The 27857-nt window shown below is 37.2% G+C and overlaps 2 protein-coding genes across 3 annotated transcripts in view; one reads left to right on the forward strand and one right to left on the reverse strand.

Annotated features, from left to right (window-relative positions):
• Positions 1-7375, forward strand: part of LOC117306799 (early endosome antigen 1-like) — a 38583-nt gene extending 31208 nt beyond the window's left edge. For both annotated transcript variants that reach the window (XM_033791318.1, XM_033791319.1), the window contains 8 exons: positions 164-301; positions 1133-1222; positions 1640-1771; positions 2519-2704; positions 4224-4407; positions 6219-6273; positions 6625-6844; positions 7135-7375. In XM_033791318.1, the coding sequence (XP_033647209.1) occupies positions 164-301; positions 1133-1222; positions 1640-1771; positions 2519-2704; positions 4224-4407; positions 6219-6273; positions 6625-6844; positions 7135-7257 (1128 nt within the window). In that variant the 3' untranslated portion in view covers positions 7258-7375. The remainder of the gene's footprint in view (positions 1-163; positions 302-1132; positions 1223-1639; positions 1772-2518; positions 2705-4223; positions 4408-6218; positions 6274-6624; positions 6845-7134) is intronic.
• A 2881-nt stretch (positions 7376-10256) lies between these two features.
• On the reverse strand, positions 10257-27805 carry LOC117307250. Its single transcript, XM_033791939.1, has 14 exons — positions 27731-27805; positions 21326-21598; positions 20206-20282; positions 19837-19959; positions 19149-19303; positions 18378-18498; positions 17202-17447; positions 16467-16736; positions 15836-16027; positions 14340-14519; positions 13179-13361; positions 11979-12150; positions 11178-11482; positions 10257-10594 (listed from the first exon to the last, which is right to left on the reverse strand). The coding sequence occupies exons 2-14, from the start codon at positions 21576-21578 to the stop codon at positions 10304-10306; spliced, it is 2568 nt and encodes an 855-aa protein (XP_033647830.1). The 5' UTR covers positions 21579-21598; positions 27731-27805; the 3' UTR covers positions 10257-10303.
• Positions 27806-27857: the final 52 nt, after the last annotated feature.

Here is a 27857-nt window from a genome sequence, read left to right on the forward strand (position 1 = left end):
TACCTCCATTAAGCTAAAATAGATGCATTGCACAAAAGCGTCATCGACCGCCATATTTGATGTTCAACAATGGAAAAGTGTTTGCCCTTCGCACTCTCAGTCAGTGATGGTCTTTCACGCTAACCCTAACCTTCTGCTTATTTTGGTTTTTATGAAAACCAAGGATGGACAAGAGAAGAGTGAAGCTCTCCATACAGAGTTGGAAAATCTTCACCTCACTTTGAGCAAGACTGAAGAGGAGTTAGACAAAGTGAAAGGAAGTGAAGCATCGTTAATGAGCAGTGTAGAAGGACTACAAGAAGTGAGTTCACATCTTCATGCTTGTATATGTCAGCCACAGTCAGGGCCCAATTTCATAGAGCTGCTAAGCACAAAAATGCTTTATAGCATGAAATTTCTTCCTTGATAAAAGCAGGATTACCAACCAAATTTCCATTTGTTGCATATTGCTTGTTACCGGTATTCAGCTGTTGTTTGCTTAGCCTGAAAATCAGGTGGGAAATTTAGTTGGTAATCCTGTTCTTATCAAGGAAGAAATTTCATGCTAAGCACATTTTTGTGCTTAGCAGCTCTATGAAATTGGGCCCTGATTGGGAGGCTCAATTTCATGAAGCTGTTAAGTACACACATTTACTAAGCACTGGAAAAACGTGATATGAGATTTTAGGCGTTGCATGGTGAGGTATTAATTTGATATTTGGTTTGGGGGTCACACGATTTGTATACCAGCTTGCCAGGTAGATTTATCTTCTTTTAAGAACTTGTCTTGCCATATATTCTACTTATACCGCATAGTAAATTTTTGGAGTTCAGGAGACTTTTCACTTCTAAAAAGAACTGTCCTCTTTATTAACTCCTACCTGGGCGGAAGGTATAAAATTGGCCGTGACTACTACCTGTGCTTAAGTGGATCGAGGGGACTTCTCTATATGAACTTCACTACCGCGTAGAGAATTCTTTATTGGTCTCAATGTTTAGATTAGCTTGCTCTAGACGTTGTCATTATTGGCTTTCATGGAAATTCTCTGTTTACTGATTAAGGTTACCAGCCAGAAAAAAAACAAATTTATGTTAGGTGGGAATCATAAAAGATTAATGCAGCATTCTGAGTTGTTCCATTTTTTCTTGACAGGTGAAAGTGGTGCTTGATGCTCGAGTAGCTGAGCTTGACCAGGAACTGAAGGCGGAGGCAGATAGATATCGTTCACTGAAACAAGATGAGGTTTGTAGGATCACACTTCATTTTATTTCCGTGTTTTCTTTCATTCATGTAAATCATTTTGATTGATGTTTTATATTTTTACATGTAATTGTACATAAATATTTACATATGAATTTTGTAGGGGAGATGGCCTTAGCTTTTGATCTAAACCGGATCTTCGTCAGATGCATAAACAAGCACAAATAAAATATATCCATGTATAGAAAAAAATAGAGTAGCAAAGGATGACGGGAAGGTATCCAGAAAAAGCAGGAAATTATAGCCAATCAAAGTTACCAGTTTATAAACAATTGAAGGATGGAATGGTCCATGTTCACCTCGTTGAATGGAACATTCCGTTTTTCAACTTGTGCAATTACTCTCCCCACAATCCTTCACTTTATTAGTATCTAACAAAAATACATCTTATCTTTTCAGGCCTTGAAGAAAGCAGAATTTGAGAAGTTAGAAACCTTGAAGGGTGAGATTGAGGAATCCAATGCTTCACTGACCGACCAAGTGACTGAATTACACACAGCATTAAAACAAGAAAAAGAGGACAGTGCAAAGGTATGTTAATTAAGGATTCAATGCAATTTATAATTACGATTGTTCATATTTTTCAAGTAAATATTGAACACAGGCATGATATTCTTACTACTTTAATCTTAGTGCAGATATTTTTGGCCTTGAGAAAAAATGAAAAGCGTTATCTGATTTGCAAAAACTGCGTCTTATCTTCTGATGTGCCTTATCTGATATCGATTGAGTTCATTGTGATGACCACTGTAAAATATGCTGTAAAGTAATATTTCTCCCAGGGTAACTCAACTTGTTATAATTTTTCTTCAAATAAAACCTGCAATGCTCATGTAGTTTTAACAAGCTTAGACGAAACATACCGACCAAGAACAAAATCACTACCATGCTGCTGCCTGCAATAATGATAATAATGTTGGTCGCAATCTTTGAAGATGTAATTTTTTTGACATTCAGGCAGATTGCAAACTTAGGGTTCTGCATCATATCCGCCAAGCACCTTGTCCACATGAAATTACGGTACATAGACACAGTAGACATGCCAGAACGTTGCATTTTTACAAATTTCTCAGCATTTATTATAAATTTTTCAGAAAAAAATACATTTTTGCAGAATAATAGTTAAATTAACAAGCTCCCTCTTCACATCTGTGATTCATCCTCGGTCAGCTCATTCAAGACTCAATTAAAAACACATCCTTTCAGCGTTTTGAAACGCCTGTGGAAAGCGCTATACAAATTTTATTTATTTATTATTATTTTTATTATTTACTCCAGGAACAAGCTGCAGTTCAGGAGGCCAAGCAACTCCTGATTAAACAGAAGTTAGACTTGCAGTCACAACTCATGGATAAAGAGACAGCATTAAACAAAGCTGAAGCCGAGCATGCAGAAACTAAAGAAGTGGCTCATAAAGTACAGACAATGCTCAGAGATGAGTCTGCAGCACTGCAGAATAAATTGGTAAGTCATAAATAAAGAAGTGGCTCATAAAGTACATACAATGCTCAGAGATGAGTCTGCAGCACTGCAGAATAAACTTGTAAGTCATGAAGAAGTGGCTCATAAAGTACAAACAATGCTCAGAGATGAGTGCAGCACTGCAGAATAAACTTGTAAGTCATGAAGAAGTGGCTCATAAAGTACAAACAATGCTCAGAGATGAGTGCAGCACTGCAGAATAAACTTGTAAGTCATAAAGAAGTGGCTCATAACGTACAAACAATGCTCAGAGATGAGTGCAGCACTGCAGAATAAACTTGTAAGTCATAAAGAAGTGGCTCATAAAGTACAAACAATGCTCAGAGATGAGTCTGCAGCACTGCAGAATAAACTTGTAAGTCATGAAGAAGTGGCTTCTAAAGTACAAACAATGCTCAGAGATGAGTCTGCAGCACTGCAGAATAAACTGGTAAGTCATAAATAAAGAAGTGGCTCATAAAGTACAAACAATGCTCAGAGATGAGTGCAGCACTGCAGAATAAACTGGTAGGTCATAAAGAAGTGGCTGATAAAGTACAAACAATGCTCAGAGATGAGTGCAGCACTGCAGAATAAACTGGTAGGTCATAAAGAAGTGGCTGATAAAGTACAAACAATGCTCAGAGATGAGTGCAGCACTGCAGAATAAACTGGTAAGTCATAAAGAAGTGGCTCATAAAGTACAAACAATGCTCAGAGATGAGTGCAGCACTGCAGAATAAACTGGTAAGTCATGAAGAAGTGGCTTCTAAAGTACAAACAATGCTCAGAGAAGAGTGCAGCACTGCAGAATAAACTGGTGAGTCATGAAGAAGTGGCTCATAACGTACAAACAATGCTCAGAGATGAGTGCAGCACTGCAGAATAAACTGGTAAGTCATGAAGAAGTGGCTCATAACGTACAAACAATGCTCAGAGATGAGTGCAGCACTGCAGAATAAACTGGTAAGTCATAAAGAAGTGGCTCATAACGTACAAACAATGCTCAGAGATGAGTCCGCAGCACTGCAGAATAAACTTGTAAGTCATAAAGAAGTAGCTTCTAAAGTACAAACAATGCTCAGAGATGAGTCTGCAGCACTGCAGAATAAACTGGTAGGTCATTAAGAAGTAGTCAAATACAGTCAATTTCTCTTTCTTCAGCCGAAAATTGAATTAAAATTATCCATCATTGGTACCAGGTAGAGTTTGTTCTTTAGAGAACTGTCTTGCTATATATTCTACTACCATGGAGTAGATTTATCAGATTGTTCGGCGACTTCTCAGTTCTGAAAAGGACTGTCCTGCTTTTTTATTTCTACCTGGGCGAAAGGTAGAAAATCAGCTGGGACTACTTCTTTAGCTTATATACGTGTATGATTGTTATTAACTGTACTACCGCGGATTCAGTTCTTAAATTGGTCTGAACGTTTTCAACTAGCTTGCTCTAGTCATCATCAGGAGACTGTGAGTCAGTTTCCCTTGTGGTTTATAACTTGATATTTTTAATATTTGACGATAGGCTTCTGAGGAACAAGCCAAAGCTGACCTGCAGAACCAGAAAGAAGACATCGAGCAACGCTCCAATTTGCAACTCTGCGCTCTGAATGAAAACCTGAGTACGATACGTAGTGATCTGGTTCAATCCGATACTAGAAGACAGGAACTGGAGAAAGTTGTGGATGAACTCAGAGGAGAGATTGCAGGTGGGTAGTGGTTCAGAAGAGTTTGTTTTCATTCTTGTTACAAAATTCCATCATTCCATCAAAATGCCGGCCAATCAAAAAAATTTTTTTTTTAAATCTTGAAAACCTATCTAATAAATGAGTTCCTCAGTTAAGATGTAGTGTATTTCACAGTCTTGTAAACAACGTTGTTTAATAATAATTTTGGTTTTAACCCTTACACCGATGTGTGTTAGCACTGTATACTCAGTACTTTCCCCGAGTCCTGTGAAAAAATATCACAGGCATGTTACTCGGGTGGGATTCGAACCCACGACCCTTGCAATTCTAGAGCAGTGTCTTACCAACTAGACTACCGAGGTTGCCTGTTAGCTAGAGGCGGTTTGAATCCTATGTTTTGGCAGCGGGTACCGCAACGATATAAGAGATGTTGTTTGAGTATATTAAATGATGTTTATTTATTTGCGTTCACTGTTACTTATGGACTCTCTCTATTCATGTATTTCCACTTCACTGCTTATGGTACACTTACAATGTAGTTACCTGTTCATGTTTGTTGTGTTGTCATTTAGCCTCTTGAGAAAGACTCTGCTAGGGTCGAAACGTCAGGCCATCAACTACTTTTTGCATTTATACCATCGGTCATTTTGGTTGGTAAATTGTTTGCAACAGCTAATTCTATTTTTGCATGATGTTTAATCTACCTTGTTATAGGTGCCTTGAGCATCCCTCAAGGTGGATATGTGCGCATTATAAATGTTGTTGTTATTATTTATTATCAGGCATGTTATTTCTAGGGTTTCCAAAGCTGCCATACTCTCCATGGTTCTGCAAACAAATGTCAAAATCTTCCTGATCATGGAAACTCTTCCCTATTATGTTGAAGTAATTCTACTTATCTCCCTGATTGTTGTATTATGTTTGGTTTGCGGTAACGCCATGTGTGTATCTACTTGCCTGGTAGAGTTTGTTCTTTAGAGAACTGTCTTGCTATATATTCTACGACCACAGAGTAGATTTATTGGATTGTTCGAGAGACTTCCGGAATGTGTTCCAAATCTCCCTGATTGCAAGATGCAAATGTTGGCAGCTCTGTTTTTTTTTCTGATTTCAGGATTATCTCAAAGTCTTTCTGAGCCTGCAGATTTTCTTGCAGGAAGTAAAGCAGTCACTAAAGGGGGAAAGAACGAGTCGGCTTGTAGTTGTGTATTTCTTTTCTCAGAGCCTGTAAACCATCGGAGTTGAATTTAAGATTCTCTTGTTTTTGTTTTTAAAGCCTTGTACAATTTATGCCCTCCATGTATTTTTAACCTTCTTCAGACCAGAGATTGTACACGTTTTTCACTCTGATCTTCTAATCACCTAACATAACAAATTCCTACCAATAAATGTCGGAATAAAATCAGGGTAAAGGACATTTATGATGGCCGGTCCCAAACTCTGGAACCAATTGCCGGGCCACATCAGAAGTATTGATTCCTTAAATGCTGTTAAATGTCTACTGAAATTGTTTATTTTCAAGAAAGCTTTTTATTGTTCAAATATGTACATAATATCTGTAACATTGCCTAACTTTTAAGTGGTTTCAATTTTTGGTTATACTTTTTCTATTTTTCTTGGATGTTCTTAGAATTTTTAAACATGTATTGCATATTTTTAATGCTACTTCATAGCATCTGTAAAAACCTTTCATTGTATTTTTGGTTCTAATGTGTATTGTAACTTTTAGTGGTTTACTTTTGTGCATTGTCATACAGTATGTCATTTATTAACAAAATATTTCATGTATTTCGGACAGAATTATCGCAACTAAACTGTTTTCCTTATTTCAGTGCTGGAAGCTACCATTCAAAATAATCAAGATGAAAGGAGAACGCTTCTTGAAAGGTCAGTTTTTTGTTGTTGTTGTTGTTGTTATTTTGAGGGTATATTAAGCAATATACTGACCATTATTGCTTCGCCTTTGCTTTGTCCTTAAAATTGGTTAAAAGCCGTAAAAGAACACAGTACATTTATCATAGAAAAGAAGGGGTTCACCCCTGTGTTTTCTGGCTTGGTTGACAGTTCCATGCGCACCACTGACCCATGAGATGACCCCTGAGAAGGGGTCAGGGATCATAGCGACCCCTGAGGAGGGGTGTCGGTGCAGAAAGCCATCAAGACAAAACCAGAAAGCACAAGAGTTTGTTTTAATAGCCTCTGTATTTAATGACTTTCCTCAATGTATTCTCTCCACAGATGTCTAGCTAGCGAGGGAGATGCTGAGAAACTGCAAACCAAGGTGGTACAGCTCAAACGCAAACTAGAGGACGCTCAAGCTGCCATGCATGAACTCGGACGAGAGAACCAGAACTTACAGATAGTTCAGTCCAGACAGATGACTCGCAAGTGGGCTGATGATCAAGAGGTCAAGAACTGCATGGGATGTGAAAAGGCTTTCTCTGTGACTGTCAGGAGGGTAGGTAGACTTGACTTGATTTGATTTGATTTGATTTGATTTGATTTGAATTTATTTGGATAAAACACAGCAAGAACATACAGTAGCAGGAGGATAACAATGGAAATAAATAAACAAAAGTAGAAAACACGAATGAAGAAAAGAACGCTTTTCAAAAAACTTTGCGGTTCATGCCAACCAGCGCGGTTTGTTTATCAAAAAATGGAAGGTCTATACAGAGTGCATCCAATGCCTCATGCACCAGCAAACTTTTAATATGACACCATTTTCCCGTCTTTCTTTGTTAACAGCATCACTGTCGTCAGTGTGGAAACATCTTCTGCAACGAGTGTTCAGCTAAATCTGCAACCATTGCATCATCTAAAAAGCCTGTCCGTGTCTGTGATGGCTGCTACACTGAGCTCTTGACATAATGGAAGGACGGACACCAGACCCAGTATCTTGTGGAACTCATTGCCCCATTAGGTTTTTGAGTCGCCAACCTGGGTTATCTTCAAGAACAGTCAAAGGAATTAACCACCCAGTCATAAAATAGGTGCTTTTACTTGCACATGTTCCTTTTAAAGGCACTTGACACTAATGGTGAAATGGAAATTTTTCTCTCAAGGATTGGTACTGGCATAATCATTTACAATCAGTGAGCTTTCAGATGGAAATATTTATTTGGAGGATTGGTACTGGTATGAACTTTTGAATCAGTGAGCTTTCAGATGGAAATATTTATTTGGAGGATTGGTACTGGTATGAACTTTCGAATCAGTGAGCTTTCAGATGGAAATATTTATTTGGAGGATTGGTACTGGTATGAACTTTCGAATCAGTGAGCTTTCAGATGGAAATATTTATTTGGAGGATTGGTACTGGTATGAACTTTTGAATCAGTGAGCTTTCAGATGGAAATAATTCTCTGGAGGATTGGTACTGGTATGAACTTTAGAATCAGTGAGCTTTCAGATGAAATTACTTCTTTGGAGGATTGGTCCTAGTACATGTATGAACATTAGAATCAGTGAGCTTTGCGATGGAAATAATTCTCTGGAGGATTGGTTCTGGTATGAATTCTATAATCAGTGGGCCTTTTATTAATTTTTATTATCATATTATGTATTTGCTAAAATATCACTGACCAGTTTAAAAAGAAATTCCTTCCCTGTATGCAGAAGTAAATGACTTATGCATGAAGAAAATACTAAATTACAACAATTCAGTTGTTGATCCACACTCCACCTTGTGATAAATCTTGCCAATATGTAAAAAAATATTTTTGATTTTTTTTTCTTTTTTCTTTTTTAGATGTAGAATGATTTTGATTTATTTCAGGAACTTCAAACATAGAAATTATAAATAATTATCAAATTGTGCATGAAAAGAGGATCAGCCTTGTTAAAGCCTAGAATAGTGGACAGAAATGGTTAAAGGATGTGTTTTTCTATTTTTCTATCTTGCTTTTATTTCCCCCAACATATTTTGCATTATATAACTTACACATGGATCTTTTTTATTGGATTAGTGGAACATGTAACATGTGTCATTCTTTATTTTGCCATGTATTGGATAATCACGACCGTTGTATATGGAAATAGATATAGGACAGGTATAATGAGTTTTGATCAATTGCTTTTGGAATGATGCTTAAAGGCAGTGGACGTTATTGGTAATTTCTCAAAATAATTATTAGCATAAAACCTTAATTAGTAACAAGTAATGGGGAGCTGTTGATAGTCTAAAACATTGTGAGAAACAGCTCCCTCTGAAGTAAGTTAGTAACGTAGTTTTCAAGACCTCAGATTTAGAATTTGAGGTCTCTAAGTCAAGCATCTGAAAGCACACAACTTCGTGTGACAAGGGTGTTTTTTCTTTCATTATTATCTCGCAACTTTGATGACCGATTGAGCTCAAATTTTCACAGGTTATTGTTGAGAGACAGCAAGTGAGAAGACTTGTCTTGGTTAATTACAGATAGTGTCCACTGTCTTTAAACCTTATAAATTTGATGAGAATTTTTAAAAATGATCACAGTTTACTGCCTGGTAGATCTTCAATGTTATACATATATTTTAGTTTGAACTGCCAGAAATGTACATATATAAAAAAATGCATGCGTTATCTTATCAGACAATAAATAATGATAATATAGGTATTTATATAGCGCCTTTAACAATGATCAAAGTGCTGAGAAAGGAATAATAATTATAACAATAATTATAGGAAAATTACATTTATCTTTCTGGTTGCTTTTGGTGAAATAATTCATTATTTACAATATTGCACATAATAATTTTTTAGTTGGATGTTTGATGCTGCTCTGTTAGCCAGTTTTAGCCTTTCAAACTGTGATTCTTTAAACCTTAAAAATTCTTTTGTTCGGTCAAAATAATTTGCTTTCATATCAAGTGTTCTATTTTTAAAAGAAAAAAAACTAATAAAATATACACTATATTACCCACTAATTGAATTGTTTCAAGCTCCTTTTTCATCCAGGTGGTGTTAACATGGTATAAATTTGTATATTTGGTTTGCGGTAACACCATGTGTGTATCTACTTGCCAGGTAGAGTTTGTTCTTAGAGAACTGTCTTTCTTTATTCTACTGCCGCGGAGTAGATTATCGGAGGTTCGGGAGACTTCCGGTACATGGTATAATTTTTCACATTTTAAAATAATATAATTTTATCTCGAAACCAGTGCCTACCCTCTAAAGCCAGACAAAGCATAAAGTTAATTTGAAAGATGAATCAATATTATTTCATATTACTATAATTTGTTTTTACCCTGCAACAATGTGAAACACTGTGTGCACTTAGTGCACTTCTGAGTCGTGTGGATTGGTTTAAAAAAAAAAAAAAAAAAAAAAACTACTCCATTTGGACTCGAACAATGACCCAATCATTCTAGAGTAGATTTCTTACTACTTGAAGAGAACAGGGTCCAAATTCATGGCTCTGCTTACTTAAGCAAAGAATCGGCGCTTATGGAAGCAGGGATTTTGTGCTTTCGTCAAGCATACTTCACGGGTGAGCTGAGAATTTTGACTCCATAATTCTCGGCATTCTAGGCTTACACAGCCAGTGCAAAACATTGGCACTTGCGGGTAAGCAGAGAATAATGATCGTAAGCACAGAATTCAGCGGTAAGCAGAGCCATAAAATTGGGCTGAGGTCAGGGCCCAATTTCATAGAGCTGCTCAAGCACAAAAAGTAGCTAAGAACAACAAAAGTATGTTTACTTACCAGAATAATTCCAACCAAAATAACATCGTACTTGTACTATCTGTGGCTTGTATCCTGTTAATTTTGCTTAGTTGTCTAGTTGGCAAGACACTTCTCTAGAATTGCAAAGGTCGTGGGTTCGAATCTCCCCGAGTGAAATGGCTGTGATTTTTTTCACAGGACTCTGGGGAAAGTACTGAGTGTACATGTACACAGTGCTAACACACATCAGTGTATGGTCATGATGTGATTTACATGATGATGCACATTCTACTCTTAATCATAGCACTACTATTCTTATGTCCTGATCTCTTCTTGTTAAGCATTGCATTCTCAATAGCTTGAGATGCTGCGACGACGGCCATAGCGGCTGCTTCAGGGTTACCGCTCTGGGCTGCCTGAGCGGCTCGAGCTGAGGCTAACACTGCAGCCTGTTTAGCTTCTCTCTCCATTGGGGGCCCGTAGTTATCCGCTTTAGAGCGTTCTGTTATAAACTGGGCCATGGAGTTGGCAAGAACGGCTGCCACAAAGGAAGCTGCCACCTGAAACACAAAACAGAAACAAACTTTATATTCAGTTTTGTTTCCTGTAACACAAATCAGAAATTTTTCGGTATTTTCTTTAAACAAACATTCAGCCACCCAAAACACCAAAGGAACTTGTTTATTTGGAACTCAATATTCAGCCACCTGAAACACAATTCTCAAGTGGTATAGTTAGTCAAACAAGCAAACATTTGACAATCTGAAAGATATTCGATAAAAAAAACGTTCAGAAACCACATAGAAACACAAAACACAAGAAGTTAGTGTTTTTTTCAAATCATTGATGCAACCTGAAACACAAAACTCAATATGTATTTTGTTAAAAGCCAATGTGAAACACAAAACTCAAAAAGTACTTTATTTTGGAACGACCATCCCAATTAGTTTCATTATGTGGTTTTCTGTTCATGTCTATCAAACACAAGCTAAACATTGCTCAACATTGCTCTTTAATATTCCATTGAAAAAACTGTGAGGTCCTCATTCTCTTAAAACTACCAGGTCAGACCAAATTCCATCGGATTCCGGGGCCAAGTGTGCTGACTTACCTGATAAAATATGTTAAAAGTTTAACTCATACCTTCTGAATTTCTTTCATCTCCTCTTCGAGTGAAACCTTCCTCCAACCATTATCCAACTTCCATTTAATCTCCATTTTCTTCTTATTGACTTTGACTGGTGGTGATTTCAGCGCCCGAGGACTGTCTGACCGGGTAGGAGATGGGGAGAGGACAGTGGGGGACACGGACGGTCTGAGGCTTGTTTGAGAGTCCGTGTCGGACTGTGATGGCTCGGGTTCATCGATGCTTGGTGTTGACTCACTTAGCTGAATGTCTAGGCTTGCAAGCCACTGCAGCCATTTAAAGATGGAAAGTTTGGATTCGCCTGTCATAAACATCACAGATTGCAAATAAAATGTTGAACTTTGGTACTATTTTTGCACATCATGTTATGCTCAGTCAAAATGCAAGATTTGAGGCATGGTGAAGATTGACCTATGAACAAATGTGTTGATCATATTTGGTGACCTTATTTTTTACCGATGGAAAGTTTGGTTGATCTTTTAAAAGAACTTAATGATCAACACACAATTATGTCTTGAAATTGCACGGTTTTTCCTAATACATTGTGAACTAACATGGCACAGCATTTGTGGAGTCCAATTTTTGACTCCACAAAATGGTGGACTGGGCTAGTCCTCAAAGTAAAACAACAACCCTCGTAATTTCGAGGCAAACTGATGTGGATCATTATATTCTTCTGTTAAAACATCTTTCTAACCAATATCTTTCTTACCATAAGGTTTTTAAAATAAATAGTTTCAAACACTTTCCATCAAACAACTCACCCGATCCAAGGCAACGTGTCCCTTTAAACTTACCTGGTAAAGGGAAGAGCAAGTCTAAGTCAACTTCACAATCTGTGTCTTGAACACTGACTTTCATTACAGATACTCCACTTGCAGATGATCTGAAGATATCAAACAACTCAATTGGTAGCTCATCCACTGATACGTCAGTCTCGTAATACATAAAACTTGGCAGTATAGAAATCTGCGGATGAACGAAGAAACTTTTAGTTTGTTTTCTCTCAGATGAAGAGTTTGTTTGTAAAGCAAGTAGACTAACACACAACCTGAAGGCAAGGTGTGGTCTACGTATCACCTTTTTTTCAGGGGCCGTTTTCACCTACTCCTGGGGCTGAAATAGAATTACCTCATTAACAGTACATATACGGATATAGGCTTGGGTATCATCCATCAGAAGCCTGGCTGCTAGAGCAGAAAGCTCTACCTCCCCAACTTTACGAAGCAAAGGACACAAGTGGCACGACCTGAACTTGAACCCCAGATGAACTTCTTTCATGAAACACCAGAGTTGGAATCCGGTGCTCTTAACTGTTAAGCCATGACACGCCAAGTTTTAAAACATAAACTGTACTGAAGGGGAAAGTTTTCCTCTTTATCTCCTTGGATAATATTGTGTATATATAAGCTTGTGTGGTCCAATCTCTTTTACCTCCTTTGCCTTTCTAACTTCTCTTTAAAGGCACTAGACACCTTAGGTAATTTTCAAATACCATTATTCTTACTTGCTCTATCCCAATGCAAACAGTAATAAATCTTTGCAAATTTGACTCAACTGGTCATCGGAGTTGTAAGAGAATAATGAAAGAAAAAACATCCTTGTTACACATTGATTAGTGTGCTCTTAAATGCCTAGAACAAAGCTTCAGGCCTGCAGTCTTTTAAAAGTCAAGTGATAAATGTTTTATAACATCAAAAGCTCTCCATTGCTCATTAGCAGGTACGTTTTATGCTCACAATTATTTTGGTAATTACCAATAGTGTCCAGCGCCTTTAGCCTTCTCTCTTACCTCTCTCTTTTTTACCCATTTCCCCTTCTACTTTCTCTGTCCCTCAAATTACAATTCTACCTTGACTGTTTTACCTTCTCTTCACCTTTTATCTCATACCTTCTCTCCCCCTTCAGCAGAACCCCTTGTTCTGCCATGTCTCTCCCTAACTTCTGACTCAATCCTCTCTTCAAAACTTTATATTTTTCTGCGGACTAAGACATACCTGATAATAAACACCAGGCCACGTAGTCAGAAACTGTTGAGCAATGACTAGAAAGCGTGCCAGTACTACCCATAATACTTCAGTTGCCTTCTTCTGTCCTTCTTCATCAATGGTTACCCTGACGAAAATGTCAAGACTCTCTGCTTTCTGGCTGTTTTCAGGTTGTTTGATATTCACAGATACCTAAAGCAGATAAATCAAGCATTGTTTTAATTTCATTTTCATTGTGATGGATTTGTATGGCCTAATTTCATAGAGCAGCTTATAATGTCATATGTGTGACTGCTATCTAGCACACTTTTGCTTAGAGCAGAAACCTTTGTTATTCTGTAGGGGGGGGGGGGACTTACGGTTAAGCCAGGGTTTTTTACCAGCGCCTAATTGCATAGAGCTGCTTCAGCACATAAATTTAGCATCGTTGACTCAGCTCACTTTTGCTTGGCAGAAACCTTTTTCATCTTTTTGGGGCTTTTAAAACAGCCCTTTGAAATTGGGCGCAGCGATTTAGTTTCTATCCTATCTTATCTGATGCATAAAAAGTGTATTGCTATATTCAAGCATAGTAATTATACAGCAACATCTTCAAATGCTATTGTGACAGTGTCATTGAAATTGTTCTCAAAAACTCAATTATACAGCTAGCCCCTAATAGTGTACAGAAGAGTTAAAGGACATTGAGGAGAATAGAAAGTTATAGTCATTATGAATGATAAGGCAACAATTATTATAGCTGAGTTCAAGTCATAATTATGGCCTACATGTTACCATGTTGATATAACAATGATGAGTAACTAATTTTGGAAACTTAAAAAGGCTTTGAAATTAATGTATTAGCCATTGTATATCCTTATACATGTATATCTGGTCTGAAGTTTGAAATAGTAATTTTTTTGGCCAATTTGATTGTGCAATTCCCACCTTTTTATAGATTAGTTTAGTTTAATTTACTTTAATTTCCCAAAAATCATGACAATACATAGATATAAAATAACAGAAGAGATGGTATTATATTAAAAGTAACATTTTAAACAATAGCAGATAATACTTAAACCATCATGGATGTGGAAGGGGGTCTCTAGAAAGCAAAGCTTGTCAAGTATTGGGCCCCTACTTTGGGCCAACTCTCCCCAAATCCCAAAACAGCAAAACCGTTGTAGTTACCTGACCAATCTTAAGTAGTATTCCATTCTTCCAATGATGTCTGTACATGGCACCTTGTATATTGGCTCGACACACGACAAGAAGTCTGGGTATCAGACCTTGGGGTGTTCCCAGTGGAAATGTATATCTCCAACAGATCTGTGCATCGCCTTTGAATGGTTTTGGCGTCCAATTTAGTGTCTGTGAAAAGACAATGAATACAGAAATCAAGTAGAAAAAGTTCCCCTCTTACATTAACCAACAGTTATAATTTAATCATAAAGAATGTATCGCATTATCAAAATAGAGGTAGGACAAAGATTTTTTAAAGATCTGATGGCTCAAATTTCTATCTTGTGCCCTCTCATTCTCCATTTTGTGCCGTCCCGTTCTCCATTTTGTGCCGTCTTGTTCTCCATCTTGTGCCATCTCGTTCTCCATTTTGTGCCGTCTCGTTCCCCACCTTGTGCTGTCTCTTTCTCCATCTTGTGCTTTCTTGTTCTCCATCTTGTGCCGTCTCATTCTCCATCTTGTGCCCTCTTGTTCTCTTCCTTGTGCCATCTCGTTTCCCCATCTTGTGCCGTCTCGTTTCCCATTTTGTGCCGTCTCGTTCCCTACCTTGTTCCTTCTTGTTCTCCACCTTGTGCCGTCTTGTTTCCCCACCTTGTGTCGTCCCGTTCTCCATTTAGTGCCGTCTCGTTCTCCATCTTGTGCCGTCTTGTTCTCCACTTTGTGCCATCTCTTTCTCCACCTTGTGCCGTCTTGTTTCCCCACCTTGTGCCGTCTCGTTCTCCATTTTGTGACGTCTCGTTTCCCCCACCTTGTGTTGTCTCGTTCTCCATTTTAGGCCATCTCGTTCGCCATCTTGTGCCTTCTTGTTCTCCACCTTGTGCCATCTCTTTCTCCACCTTGTGCCTTCTTGTTCTCCATCTTGTGCCGTCTTGCTCTCTGCCTTGTGCCGTCTCGTTTCCCCACCTTGTGCCGTCTCGTTCCCCACCTATAGTGCCGTCTCATTCTCCATTTTGTGCCAAATCATTCCCCATTTTCGCCAACTCGTTCTTATCCTGTTCCAACTCATTCCCTTACATTTGCCATTTTACTCCACATCTTGTGTCCTCTCAATCCTAATAGTGAGCCCGCTCATTCTTATCTTAAAACCAAACTCTAGCCAACTCGTCTTTCTCGCTCCATCTTGTGCCAAGTCATTCTTTAACTAGTGTGCCTAACTTATGCTAAAATTTGTTACTGTGTAAACCCCAACCTTATCATCCCCATAATAGTATGTGTCCTATCAATTCTATTGTTTAACTGCATCATTAATGTCATACAGAAGCACCATTCTTACAGAAGCACCATTCCTTATCCTAACCATGCTAGAGCATGTTTACATGATTCGGGTGCTATATAAGTTTTGGTATTATTATTAAGTTTTAGTATTAGTATCAAACATTTTGTTCATTATAAAAAAACGAATGCTTTGAACACCTTTGAACTAAACTTAAATAAAAATCACTCACCGGTCCAGTAACAGGCGTTAGTCCAAGGAGTGGTAGTCGATACTGTGCCTTAGCTAGTAGACCAGGGTACTGAGGTAATTCCAGAGGTACCTTTTCTGCATCACAGTGAGCATCAGCAGCCCTGTTGAGAAGTCCTAGCCTGGCCATCAGGTCGATCACTAGCCTGGTCTGTTTCTCATTCATGTGAAGATCCTTAACAGTTTGGATAGGCAATCAATTAATTGTTAACTGTTGTCAGAACTCAGAATCATACTCCATTAACCAAAATGAAAACATCATCAAGAGTATACATGACTGTCTTAAATAGCCAAGTAATGCCTTTTTCTTCGACGATGTGAATGGATGCATTATTTTAATAATGACAAAGAAATGGGTTTTCCAAAGCTTCTCATCAACAGTTTATTTAGTACTGACCTCAAGTTGTACCAATCACCCCAAAATTTGAAATCGTCCTGAGGCATCTAAGAGCGGACAATTTTTATGTTACAATGATGTTTCAAGATTTTCTTGAAACTTTGATAACCAATTCAGCCAATTTCATGCATATGTTGGGATACACCAGGTTAAAATACTGGTCTCTGCTTTGACAATTTCCAAAAGTATAAAGATATCTTTTACTTGTTCAACCTACCTGCCACAACAGAGGAAGCATGCATTCCCTGATCAATCCCTCTGTGGCAACTTCCTCCAAAGCTTGTACGAGCAAAGCTGGGTTTGGTTTCTTGGAGTTTCCATCTTCTGTCTTGGGCCAGAATCTTTTCGCTTCGAACCGAAATGCTTTCTTGGTGTCACTCATATGAACAAGGCAAAGTGCTTTAGCTAAGGCAGAAGGGTTTGTACAAATCAGGGCCTCTGATTCATCATTCGGGTCCCTGGTGTTGGGATAACTTTGTATGACTCCCTGTGAGACAAAACAAAATATATATTATATTTCTGGTCATTAATTCAAGGATGCCTAATGGGTGACACTAATCACCAGAGCTGACTTGCCTTAGGAAACCTACCGATATGAGGATGCTTGCTATTGGTGTCAGAAACACCTGGGTTTAAAAGCATGGAGACTAATAATAATTACACATAATAGCTATCAGCGTAAACACTTAATTGGTATGGAGGGCTACTTTTTGAGAAAGAGGTAGTATCTCACTCAAGTATGTGTTTTCCTGGTAGTGGTTTTTAGGTTTTGTATGTTTTCTTATAGTATCTTCTGAAAGTTTGTTATTGTACCTAAGTTTGTTGTTCGACAATTAACAAACAATTTTCCCTGGCATGCATGTTCTCTTTTTGGTTTGTGATTAAGACGACGGCACGCTCATTACAAACAAAAGAAGAGACAAATTAAACAAATCTTTTCTCAAAAACTTACCGAACTTTCAAAGAATGTCAGTTCCTTTTTCTCAATTACGCTACTCAGTTCAGTTTCATGTTTTCTAAACAGTTCTTTGACCTCTTGGAATGATACGACTACATTAGATTCCTTTCGTAGTGCCATTATGTCGTCATAAACCTCAGATGTAGCTTGTCTTATGGGCGTGGCTTGATCGAGCGATGACGAGCTCTTGTTTGCCTCTAAGACCGCCGAGAGAATTTCCTTCCTTACGTCGTCTAGACCCTGGTTTTAAAAATTAATAACCTTTGGATCAGTAATTAATAAGTATGAATGTGAACGCCCTACAGTTTGCCACTTGTACAAAGAAATTAAATTCAGTCCAAATCAATAAAACATTCATTTCGGTATTACATGATAAAATACGAAATTGGTGTTTTATGATATCAACAGTGACAGTTATAAACAGTAGCCAACATTATTAATCAGGGCAAAACTTAGGATTGGGTGAAACATTGGCTGTTGTATCCTTAGCTACTGACAGACTATAACACTGCAAATAAGACTCACAAAGACAAAGGACAGACGAACATATGTAGGTGTACCAACACAAAAAATGAATGGTTCCCATCTGAACAAGGAAATGAGCATGAACGGTGAGTTTTGTATCCTTTCGTAGATCAAGTTTTTGGCCATGAAATGAATCCCCACTCACTTTGAAACAAAATGTACGTAAGAAAATGTACCTACTTCAGCTTCATCAGTTTCCACGTTTTTGAGATAAAAAAGGGAAAATCACAGAGCAAAGTTTTCAGGAGAGTCACGTTAGTACATGCTAAAATCATTTCCGTCTTACTGAAGCAAAAATTACTTTTGTGAAATTGTTTTACTCATTTCTCAAACACTACAGCACCTAGTCATGTAATTTTTCAAAAAATAAGCTTTCTACTATCATTATCTTTAGCACATCTAAATTTAATGTAAACCAGTGTTTTGTGTCGTACCAAAAGTACCGGAACCCTTTAACAAAATCCTGGGAATTTTCAGAGCGCTGGGTACCAAAAGCACTTTACAAGAAACGGCATAGCCTACATTAAGCGTATAGCAAATGAAGAAATGCACAAGCAACGGGACATAATGGACACAAGGCAGGAAAGCCTCTGATAAGAATAAATAAAGAGTTGATTGGTTAAAGATTCCTCGCTATACGTATACCTTGGCAGTCTTGCTGCTGCTTCCAATGATATTACTTGGAGGTTTGGGGAAACGCCCAAGCCTGTCTTTTAGTTTTTTCATCCTCTCTACATCTTTCGGTGTTCTGGGCTTTGGTATGTTCCTATATAAGTGAAATAAAGGAAGGCAAAAGTAAAATGTTTTTAATTTACCAGGTCTCAAAGGTTAGTATGTTTATGTACTAACCTCCGAGACCTGTTTCTTGACAAGGGGATGGATATAGGAATTTTAAAACAGAACTTGTGTTAGGCATGAAAGTTTTTTGAACTACAAGGTCTCAGAGGTTAGTATATTTATGTACTCACCTCCAGGACATGTTTCTTGACATGGGGATGGATAAAGGAGTTTTAAACAGAACTTGTATTACTATAGGCATGACAGTTTTTTAAATTACCAGCAGGTCTCAGAGGCTAGTACATTTATGTACTAACCTCTGAGACCTGTTTCTTGACATCGGAATAGATATAGGAACTTTAAAACAGGAATTGTTTTGGGCATGAAAGTTTATTTTTAATTACCAGGTCTCAGAAGCTAGTTTATTTATGTACAAACCTCCAGGACCTGTTTCTTGACATTGGGTTGGATTATATGAATTTGAAAAAAAAAACTTGTATTATGCAGTCCAAATTAATTCACAAATTTGCTATATGTTGGGATACACCAAGTGAGAATATTGGTCTTTGGCAATACCAAAGGTGTCCAGTGCCTTTAATGGTGATATCGGGTGATGAACCGGATCACTATAAAACTCACTTTAAATTGTGGAGATCTTGTTGTAGTTTCTGGGTGCAGTGTGCGTGTCTGTTTCGAATCACTCCCAAGATATCCTTGCTCTTTCCTTCAGCGCTTTCTTCTTGACCCAGTTTATCAATGTGTGTTCCGACGATTACTAATCTACAGCCAGGATCCTTCAGATCACACAAACAAAGGTAGATTCAAGACGAAACACCAATGCCATTTTGAATTATCTTTTGTAATTGTTATGGATCTCCATGGTGAAGAGCTTTGTGTTATTTGGGTGTTGATTGAAGCACATCAGGTATACGTTGGGGGAAATGTTGTGTGGATGGCTACGCCGTGAATAGAATATTGTGTGAATGGGTAGTACAGGGAATTGTAAATCCACCTTTTTCTGGATCCCTTTCCTAAATCCTTTGCTCCTCTTTTTCCTTGAATATGTATTTGTTCATACCTCTGAAGAAGGTCCGGTTTGGATCGATAAGGTCATCTACCCTACTGATTTTATAGACCATACAATAAAATAATGGGGTCTATTCAAGTCCGTATAATAGGGCCTATTGTTAAAAAGGCCTGTCAATGTTGGAGCTTCCATGTATACACCAAGGTAAGCTCAGTTAAACAATAGCTCAAATCTGAAACTGAAAATCGTCTAAAATTATGAATAATTATGAATATTTACCAGAAAGTTGATTAGGCCTACCTTTGCCCATACCATGTCCACAATTTGAGACACGTCATCACAGCTGCTTTGATCAGCGAAGTTGAAGACGATTACTGGAAGGGTACCAGCGGTCAGAAAGAGGTGGTGAAATGTTTGCCAAACCTTTAAAATAATAATAATTGAAGCAAAGTGTTAATTAAATGTAGTGTTGTGCCTTTCCATTTGTGTATGTCTGTGATAAGCACTCTTTTGGTCCTGCATGGAGTAAACTACAAACTTACAGGATATAGTCCTATCTCGGATGGGATTCGAATGGCTATGATAAAAAGAAGGCGTTGTTGAGGTGGGTTCTTTCTCTCGCTCTTATGGTTTGTGAAACTATTTCCTAAATTCAGGATTGCAACTTACCCTTCTTCCAGCCAAATCCCACACTTCTAGCACCAAAGACCTCTCGCATCCCGTTAGCTCGTAGTCGAGTAAATTTTCTAGATATAAGTAAAATATAACAATACAAATCACCATGGTTAACCAGAAAACAATGTAACAAGAAAAGTGAGTCGTACCTCTGTGTGTAAGACATTAGCCATTGGTACGAATTGGTATGGGCAAAGGTAGGCCTAATCAGCTTTTGAAACTGAACATATCATGTTCGGTTTTTTTGTTTTAAAATTGTTTTTATGAGTTTTATCAGGCTTGAACTTTCTTGTAAACTACAACCACTTCCATGCAGTGTGCTTAAATATTATTGAAAACATCCATTAAAGGCAGTGGACACTATTGGTAATTACTCAAAATAATTATTGGCATAAAACATTGCTTGGTGAGTAATGGGGAGAGGTTGATGGTATAAAACATTGTGAGAAACGGCTCCCTCTGATTTTCCACGCATTTGATTTCGAGACCTCAGATTTAGAACTTGAGGTCTCGAAATCAACCATCTAAACGCACACAACTTCGGGTGACAAGGGTGTTTTATTCTTTCATTATTATCTCCCAAGTTCGATACCAATTGAGCTAAAATTTTCACAGGTTTGTTATTTCATGCACATGTTGAGATACACCAACTGTAAAGGCTAGTCTTTGACAATTACCAATAGTGTCCACTGCCTTTAAAGGGTATACTCAATTTTGGAGTATGGCAAGTCACTTTCTTCCTTATGGTTTATTACTTGATATCTTTGGATAAATTAAATCAATCATTTAAAAGAGGACGGAGCTTATAAAACAATAGTTAAAAACATAACAGGAAAGGAAAAGAAAAAAGAGTCAACAGACACCATGAATATATTCCATAGTCCCTGACCAAAGACAAACAATATATATTGCACATGACGTCATTGACCGCCATCTTGGTTGTAAATCAATGGAAAAGTGCACGCCTGTACGCGCTGCGAAAAACTCTGAACCAATGATAGCCTTGCACACGTGAACGTTTCATCAAAGATGGCGGCCAATAGGGGTCTATGTTTGAGGGCCAGAGGAACAGGGCAGAACTAAAGAAATCACTACACACATGAAACTTACTGACCATAAGTGGTTCCTAGGAATGGACACCATGCTAGGACATCTAAAGACTCGGTTTGACCATCTGAGGTTTGCGAGCTACCGCTGACCAAAGACTTGGCCAGGCTGGTCTTTCCGCTCCCAGCTCGGCCCAACAGCAGAACACGGCGCCGGAAAGTCACACTGTTTTCCGGCGAGTTTGCCTGGAGGTCGCCGCTGCTGTCCTCGGGGTCTTTGTTAATGATAGCCGGCGGAGAGCCCGGAAATTCTTGGCACATGATGACTGGTGTGGGTACGTCTATATGTAGTAAGCAACATCATCAAATATGGGATTTTTATTGTCATATAAGGTATATACATAAACACATTATACACGGGGTATTTGGAGGTAGTTATAACACTTGGAACCAAACAATCATTTTGTATATAAGGTTTGATCATCTTTATGAAACAGCTTGATACATAATGCTGTCATAAACCACTTGCTTTTGATCTTTTTATGTGTGGATATTTTGGTCAATGCCCCCTTAAAATACTTTTATGAATACTGGCGCTAATTGCCCTTCCAACACCTTAAGCATAGTGACGTCAGCGCGGCGCACAGGATGGGCCAATGAGCAACTCTCTAACGAGGGCTCCAAAATCAAGCGACGTTATAAGCAAAATGTCTATCGAGACCAAAATGATCGGACATACTAGTTGGACAAATCGAAATAATGCGTATACGGTGTCAGTACCAGGGCCTAGTTTCATAAAGCCTGTAAGCACAACAGTTTCCTTAGCATGAAATTTCTTCCTTGGTAAATTATAAACCTTGGTAGATTATAAACCAAATTTTCATTTATTGCATAGATACTGGTATTCAGTTGTTGTTTGCTAAATCCTGAAAATCACGTGGAAATTTTGTTGGTAATCCTGTTTTTACCAAGGAACACATTTCATGCTAAGCACATTTTTGTACTTAAAGTCTTTTTGAAATTAGGCGCTGATGGCAAAAACCTCTTGATGAGAGGAGAAGAAAACCGTGCGCCTATTTCCAAATCTGCACAACACTAGGTTCAAAAGATTATCGAAGAAGACAGAGACTTTATGAAAGGAAATTGGGAAAATCTCTAAAGATTGGAAGGAATACAATAATTTCAATTTATGAAACAATCCTTGCAGTGCACGAATGTATGAAAGTTGATGCGTGCGTTTGCACACGGGAACACAATTTAATAAATATCTTAAAGACACTGAACACTATTGGTAATTGTCAAAGACCAGTCTTCTCACTTGCTGTATCTCAACATATGCATACAATAACAAACCATGAAAATTTGAGCTCAATTGCAGTCATCGAAGTTGCGAGATAATAATGAAAGAAAAAACACCCTTGTCACACGAAGTTGTGTGCTTTCAGATGCTTTATTTCGAGACCTCAAATTCTAAATCTGTGGTCTCGAAATCAAATTCGTGGAAAATTACTTCTTTCTCGAAAACTATGGCACTTCAGAGGGAGCTGTTTCTCACAACGTTTTATACTATCAACCTCTCCCCATTACTCGTAATCAATAAAGGTTTTATGCTAATAATTATTTTGAGTAATTACCAATAGTGTCTACTGCCTTTAAAAACCAAATATTTTGTATGAATGTTAAATCAGGATGGTGGTGCGTGCGTGCAGTCGCGGCAAGTATATCAGTCAGGAAGAGCTAACTGATATGATTAAACGAAATAAATATGTTATCTAATTGTTTAATTCAATTTAGGGCAGGTCGTAGGGTCCAAAACTTAAATGGGTAAAATATCACAATATTTAGTCAAAAGCAGGGAGAAAATAATTCAGCGTTCATGGTGAAATGAACCACGTAACAGTTCCAAAGTCCACGATGTGATGTATATTGATTGTCGGCAAGTTGCGTTTCTCTTTTCTTACACCGCTTCTGTTATGGAAATAAAGATAGGCTACATGCTAGAAACTAACGTATTCCACCCACCTTTTAAAATTATTTTAAAGGGCACAAAGAAACTATATATTTAATTCAAGAGGATTTGATCATAATAATAGTTGATTTGAGACTGCTGCATCAAGACCAGGTCAAAGTTTAAAAGAATTATACATTTTAAAACTGCCGTTTTTATGGGTCAAATGTTTTGGCAGATTTTGATCCGATTTTTTTTTTTCTTTTTTTTTTAACCACGTCCTTCTTTTGAGGTTTGTAAATTGCTGTTTATGACCTCCATGATTTGAAAAAGTTATAAGTATTCACATAGGCTTACACAAAAACAAAATTCGCTATAGTGATAGTGCCTTTAAGTAAAAACTAATGAATTATTTTCGGGATCCCGACATTAAATCAAATCCATTGGCCATGTACAAAAAATTCTACATAATTGTGGCATGATATCCAACCGCTTGTCTGCTTTCCGTTTTGAGACAGAAACACCTGCCAAAATTCGTTCCGCTCAGATAAATAACTTCGCAAATGGGTATACATGTTACTTTAGTTGTTTAATTTTTCTCTCAAAAAAACCTGAATGCCATTAACACGATGAGGACACTTCCCAAATTAATTTACATCACACAATATATAAACCTAGTTTTGTAAATAAAAAATAAACAAAAGTTGTTGATTACTGGAAAGTTCTCTGGAAACTTTGCCCTGGTTTTGTGGCGACTGAACTCAGATTTCTATGTTTAATAACCTTTTTACCACTCGGTTCAAATAGTGAATATGCGATTTTGGTTTTGTTATCCTGTCTATCGTACTGATAAATTCTGAATTGAATTGATTAATTGAATTGAATTGAATTGAATTGAATTGAATTGAATTAAATTGTTATTGAATTGAATTTAATTAAATTGTTATTGAATGTGAATGGGGAGATCCCCTGACCTGACAATTTCAAAACCAAAAGCCGAAAACATTAGTTTATATTAATATAGGCCAAATACATTTCAACATCCGAATACTCAAATCCATTTTGCATGATATTCATGTTGGCTGTTTTTGCTAAAACATCCAGGAATAATGCGCTGAACGAACCAGGCTTTTCTGCTTTCCTTCTAATCGAATAACAACATAAACCACAAAGCGTTCTGCACCTTTAAAGTATTTGGATACTTTTTCAAAATGTCCATAGATTTACATTAAACTTACAGGGTTTGAAAATAATGATAGTGGAAAGCTTCCCTTCAAATCTTACTTACTGAGGTGCTGTAGTTTATGAGAAATGAGTAAAACAATGTCATGAAACAACGTTTGTAAATGATTAAAATAATTTTCGTCTCATGAGACGAAAATTATTTTCATGACATTGTTTTTCTAATTTCCCAAAAACTACAGCACCTCAGCATGTAGTATTTTTAGGGAAGCTTTCTACTATCATTATCTTCAAACTGTGTAAGTTTCGTGTAAATCTGTGGACATTGTGTTTTTTGTCCTAGAAAAGTTACATAGACCCAATAATTCCGTACTATGTTAATTTAGTCGGAAGTTTTGCCCGTTACTTAAATTAGAATTCATATGTAATTTTTGTGGACACTGGCCTATAATTTGTTAAAAGGATTTGTGCACTAACCTTGGTTATTAGAGAAAGATTTCTCCGTGATTATTTAGTAATTTACTACACTCTCGCGTGTCAAAAGAATCCATTTGTGTGTTTGCTTTTAACGCCGGGATAAGTTTATTTTCCCCAAGCTGCTGCCACCGTGGCTATACATCTGTGATGTAAAACATCTGACGTAGGCCTTTACACTAATTATTTCCCCCTTGTTTATTATCTTAATGTAAAATGAAAGCAGCTGAAACAATGCAAATATTTATTGTGTATTTTTTTCAAGGTGAATATTAAAATAGTGTGCATTGTGGTTCGTAAATTAATAGTAGATGCGTTATTAATATTAGAGAATTTTGTTTCTTTTCCTGTGGTGGTCCATGCTGACGTTGAAACAATACAATTTGGATATTGAAGGATAAAATGTCATTGTTTGTGACTAAATAGGTTTACTCCTATACCCATATAGTTTTCATTATCCAGTATGTGAAATGTATAATAAGTCATGTTAAAATGACCGACACTTTTTGCCTAGTCAGGGATGTCCACTGCGTGCAACTTCCGACAACCGAATTATGTCCGACAAACCATTAAGTTCGACGTATTGTGCGCCTATACACCAACGTTAAAAATACCTATTACGTCTCACCCAAATATTGTCAAACACTTTTCTCTTCTTGTCTCTTCTTAAATTGTATCTTCTTAAATTGTGGCATCAGGAGATTAACTCGGTAGTAATTTAGTTTATTTTTTTAAATCCATCAGGGGTGCTACTTTTTTTCTTTTCTTTTTTTCTCTCTCCTAATTGTATGTAAATGTTTTTTAATCCTGCACCTTTCTTTTTTAGCTAATGAGACAATAAATAAAACTGTATATAAGAGCTCAATGTACATTTATTTGCATGGTCTTGCATCGTATAGTTGCGCAGCAATTCAACTCCTCCACCACTCGTTCAATGTTTGCATTATGCGCGTGAATCAATACGGTGGGTACAGGCAGGTGTTCTTTCCCGGTGTCATGGCGACAGACTAAAAGAAACCCATCATAACACTGACCCATGAATTGTTTTCTTCAATAACTAAATACCTCCTTTAGAGACGAGAGTATAACACTTAGTCAGTTTAAACAGAAACAGTGATGAACAGAAACAGTGATGCCCTGTGCTTTTAAATCTCTTAATTAATATTGTCGTAGAAATAATTTGATAACACACGGATTTTTTTCTGAATTATTACCTCTTAATTAAGAAACGAGAGTATAACACTTATTCAGGTTTAAATTAATTTCCTTTTCACAAATTGAGAGCAAGAACATAGAAAGTGATGTCCTATGTTTTTATTTCTCATGAAAAAATGAAAAGCAAAAAAGAGAAATGCAAAGATCAATATTGAGTATGTCGTGAAATATTCAAAATCATTGAACCCACATTGATCATTACATTAAAAAGTCAAGTAGTTGACTCCAGCGAAATTGACTGGATAGATGGATATAAAATAAGACCAATGAATTTAATTTTATTCTTATTTTTTATTCACATCGACGTTGACAATAAAAGATTTCCAGTAAAATTTAACCAAAACAGTTTACTGATCAAAGCCAGCCACTACACTGTAACAACTGTGTTTAGAGTTGAATTACGAATGCTGTACCCACTTGTTATATAAACATGTTAAAATGATAAACATGTGTTATCATTATTTGAAACCATCTACATGGTTTGTAACATTCAAACACACACAAGAAACATTTTTTAGGTTATACATGTGAGAAAAGTGGGTAAAAACTTATGCTTATTAGAAATGTGTCGACAAATCTAAACCCTTTTTTTTTAGAGTGTAGATTTAAATTTCCTTTCCACGCGGTGAATATCGGAAGAGGTGTCACATGAAACCCCTTTCACTAATGAGGTTTATTCAGACGCTCATTACAGTAATTAATGTCGATATAATTAACAACTGGTATATGGGGCAATTAATCCAATTCAGCCAGTCAAATCGTTTCCTTGTACACATGTAATTGCCCAATTGTATTACCTCAATTTAAACAATGTTTAGGCATATCTGCCTTGTCTTTTTTTCGTTGTGTGTTCTTTCTTATCTTTGTCAAAGCTCATGTTGGGTAAAGCGCCGACATGTTAATTCGGATGTTGCAGGTTCATATCCCGCTCTGGTCAATTTGTTTATGTTCATCCCCAAAAGGTTTAAATCGTACCCATCGTCGTCTTGATATATTAAAGACAGTATATATGCTACTCTTCCATCTTTGAGTCTCCCTGTATTTATTTTCTGCATAGTTCCATTTAGTTTCTACCATTTTGAATTTGATGATGTATGCAGTTCCTTATGACCTCATTGCTGTTAACCAAATTTTAACGAGAACAAAAACGAGATGCAATTGCAACTTTTGCTAGAGTTTTCCCACTCATAAATTACCATGCCTATTTCGTAAATTAGTATTCACAATTCTTAAAGTAGTATTCATATTTCTGAAACTATTCATTATGACAAAGATACGTTCAGCACTCATGTAAGTACACACAGGGGAAGTACATCCCACGATCCCTGATGTGTTACACCCAAAGATATTCTTACGCTTAAAGTAGATTTAACCATCCCGTTTATCTAGTCACCATATATAACAAACAAGCAAATAAAACAAACCAACCACACAATTTTGTGTCATAGTAATAATGTCCCGTCCAGTTTAGTCATAGTACAAAATGTATAGCAACGGTTATTGACGACTAGCGTGGCTTCCTCGGGACACCATTGACCAGCACATCAGCTTTCGCCGACAGGCAGCAGCTTTCGTGCCGAAACAGACAGCTGCTCCGCGCTACACACACAAAACTATAAACACATTTTCAAATCACAAGATAATAATACTTTACCTTATATCAATTTGTAAACCTTGCACAGATTTCAATATTATTCCAGTTCTCTATAATGCGATTTAAAGGCAGATCGCCCTCTGGTCCTTGCTGTTTGTATCATCACACACAGTAATTAAACCCTCTT

Source organism: Asterias rubens, chromosome 2, assembly GCF_902459465.1.
Source record: "Asterias rubens chromosome 2, eAstRub1.3, whole genome shotgun sequence".
NCBI lineage: Eukaryota > Metazoa > Echinodermata > Asteroidea > Forcipulatida > Asteriidae > Asterias > Asterias rubens.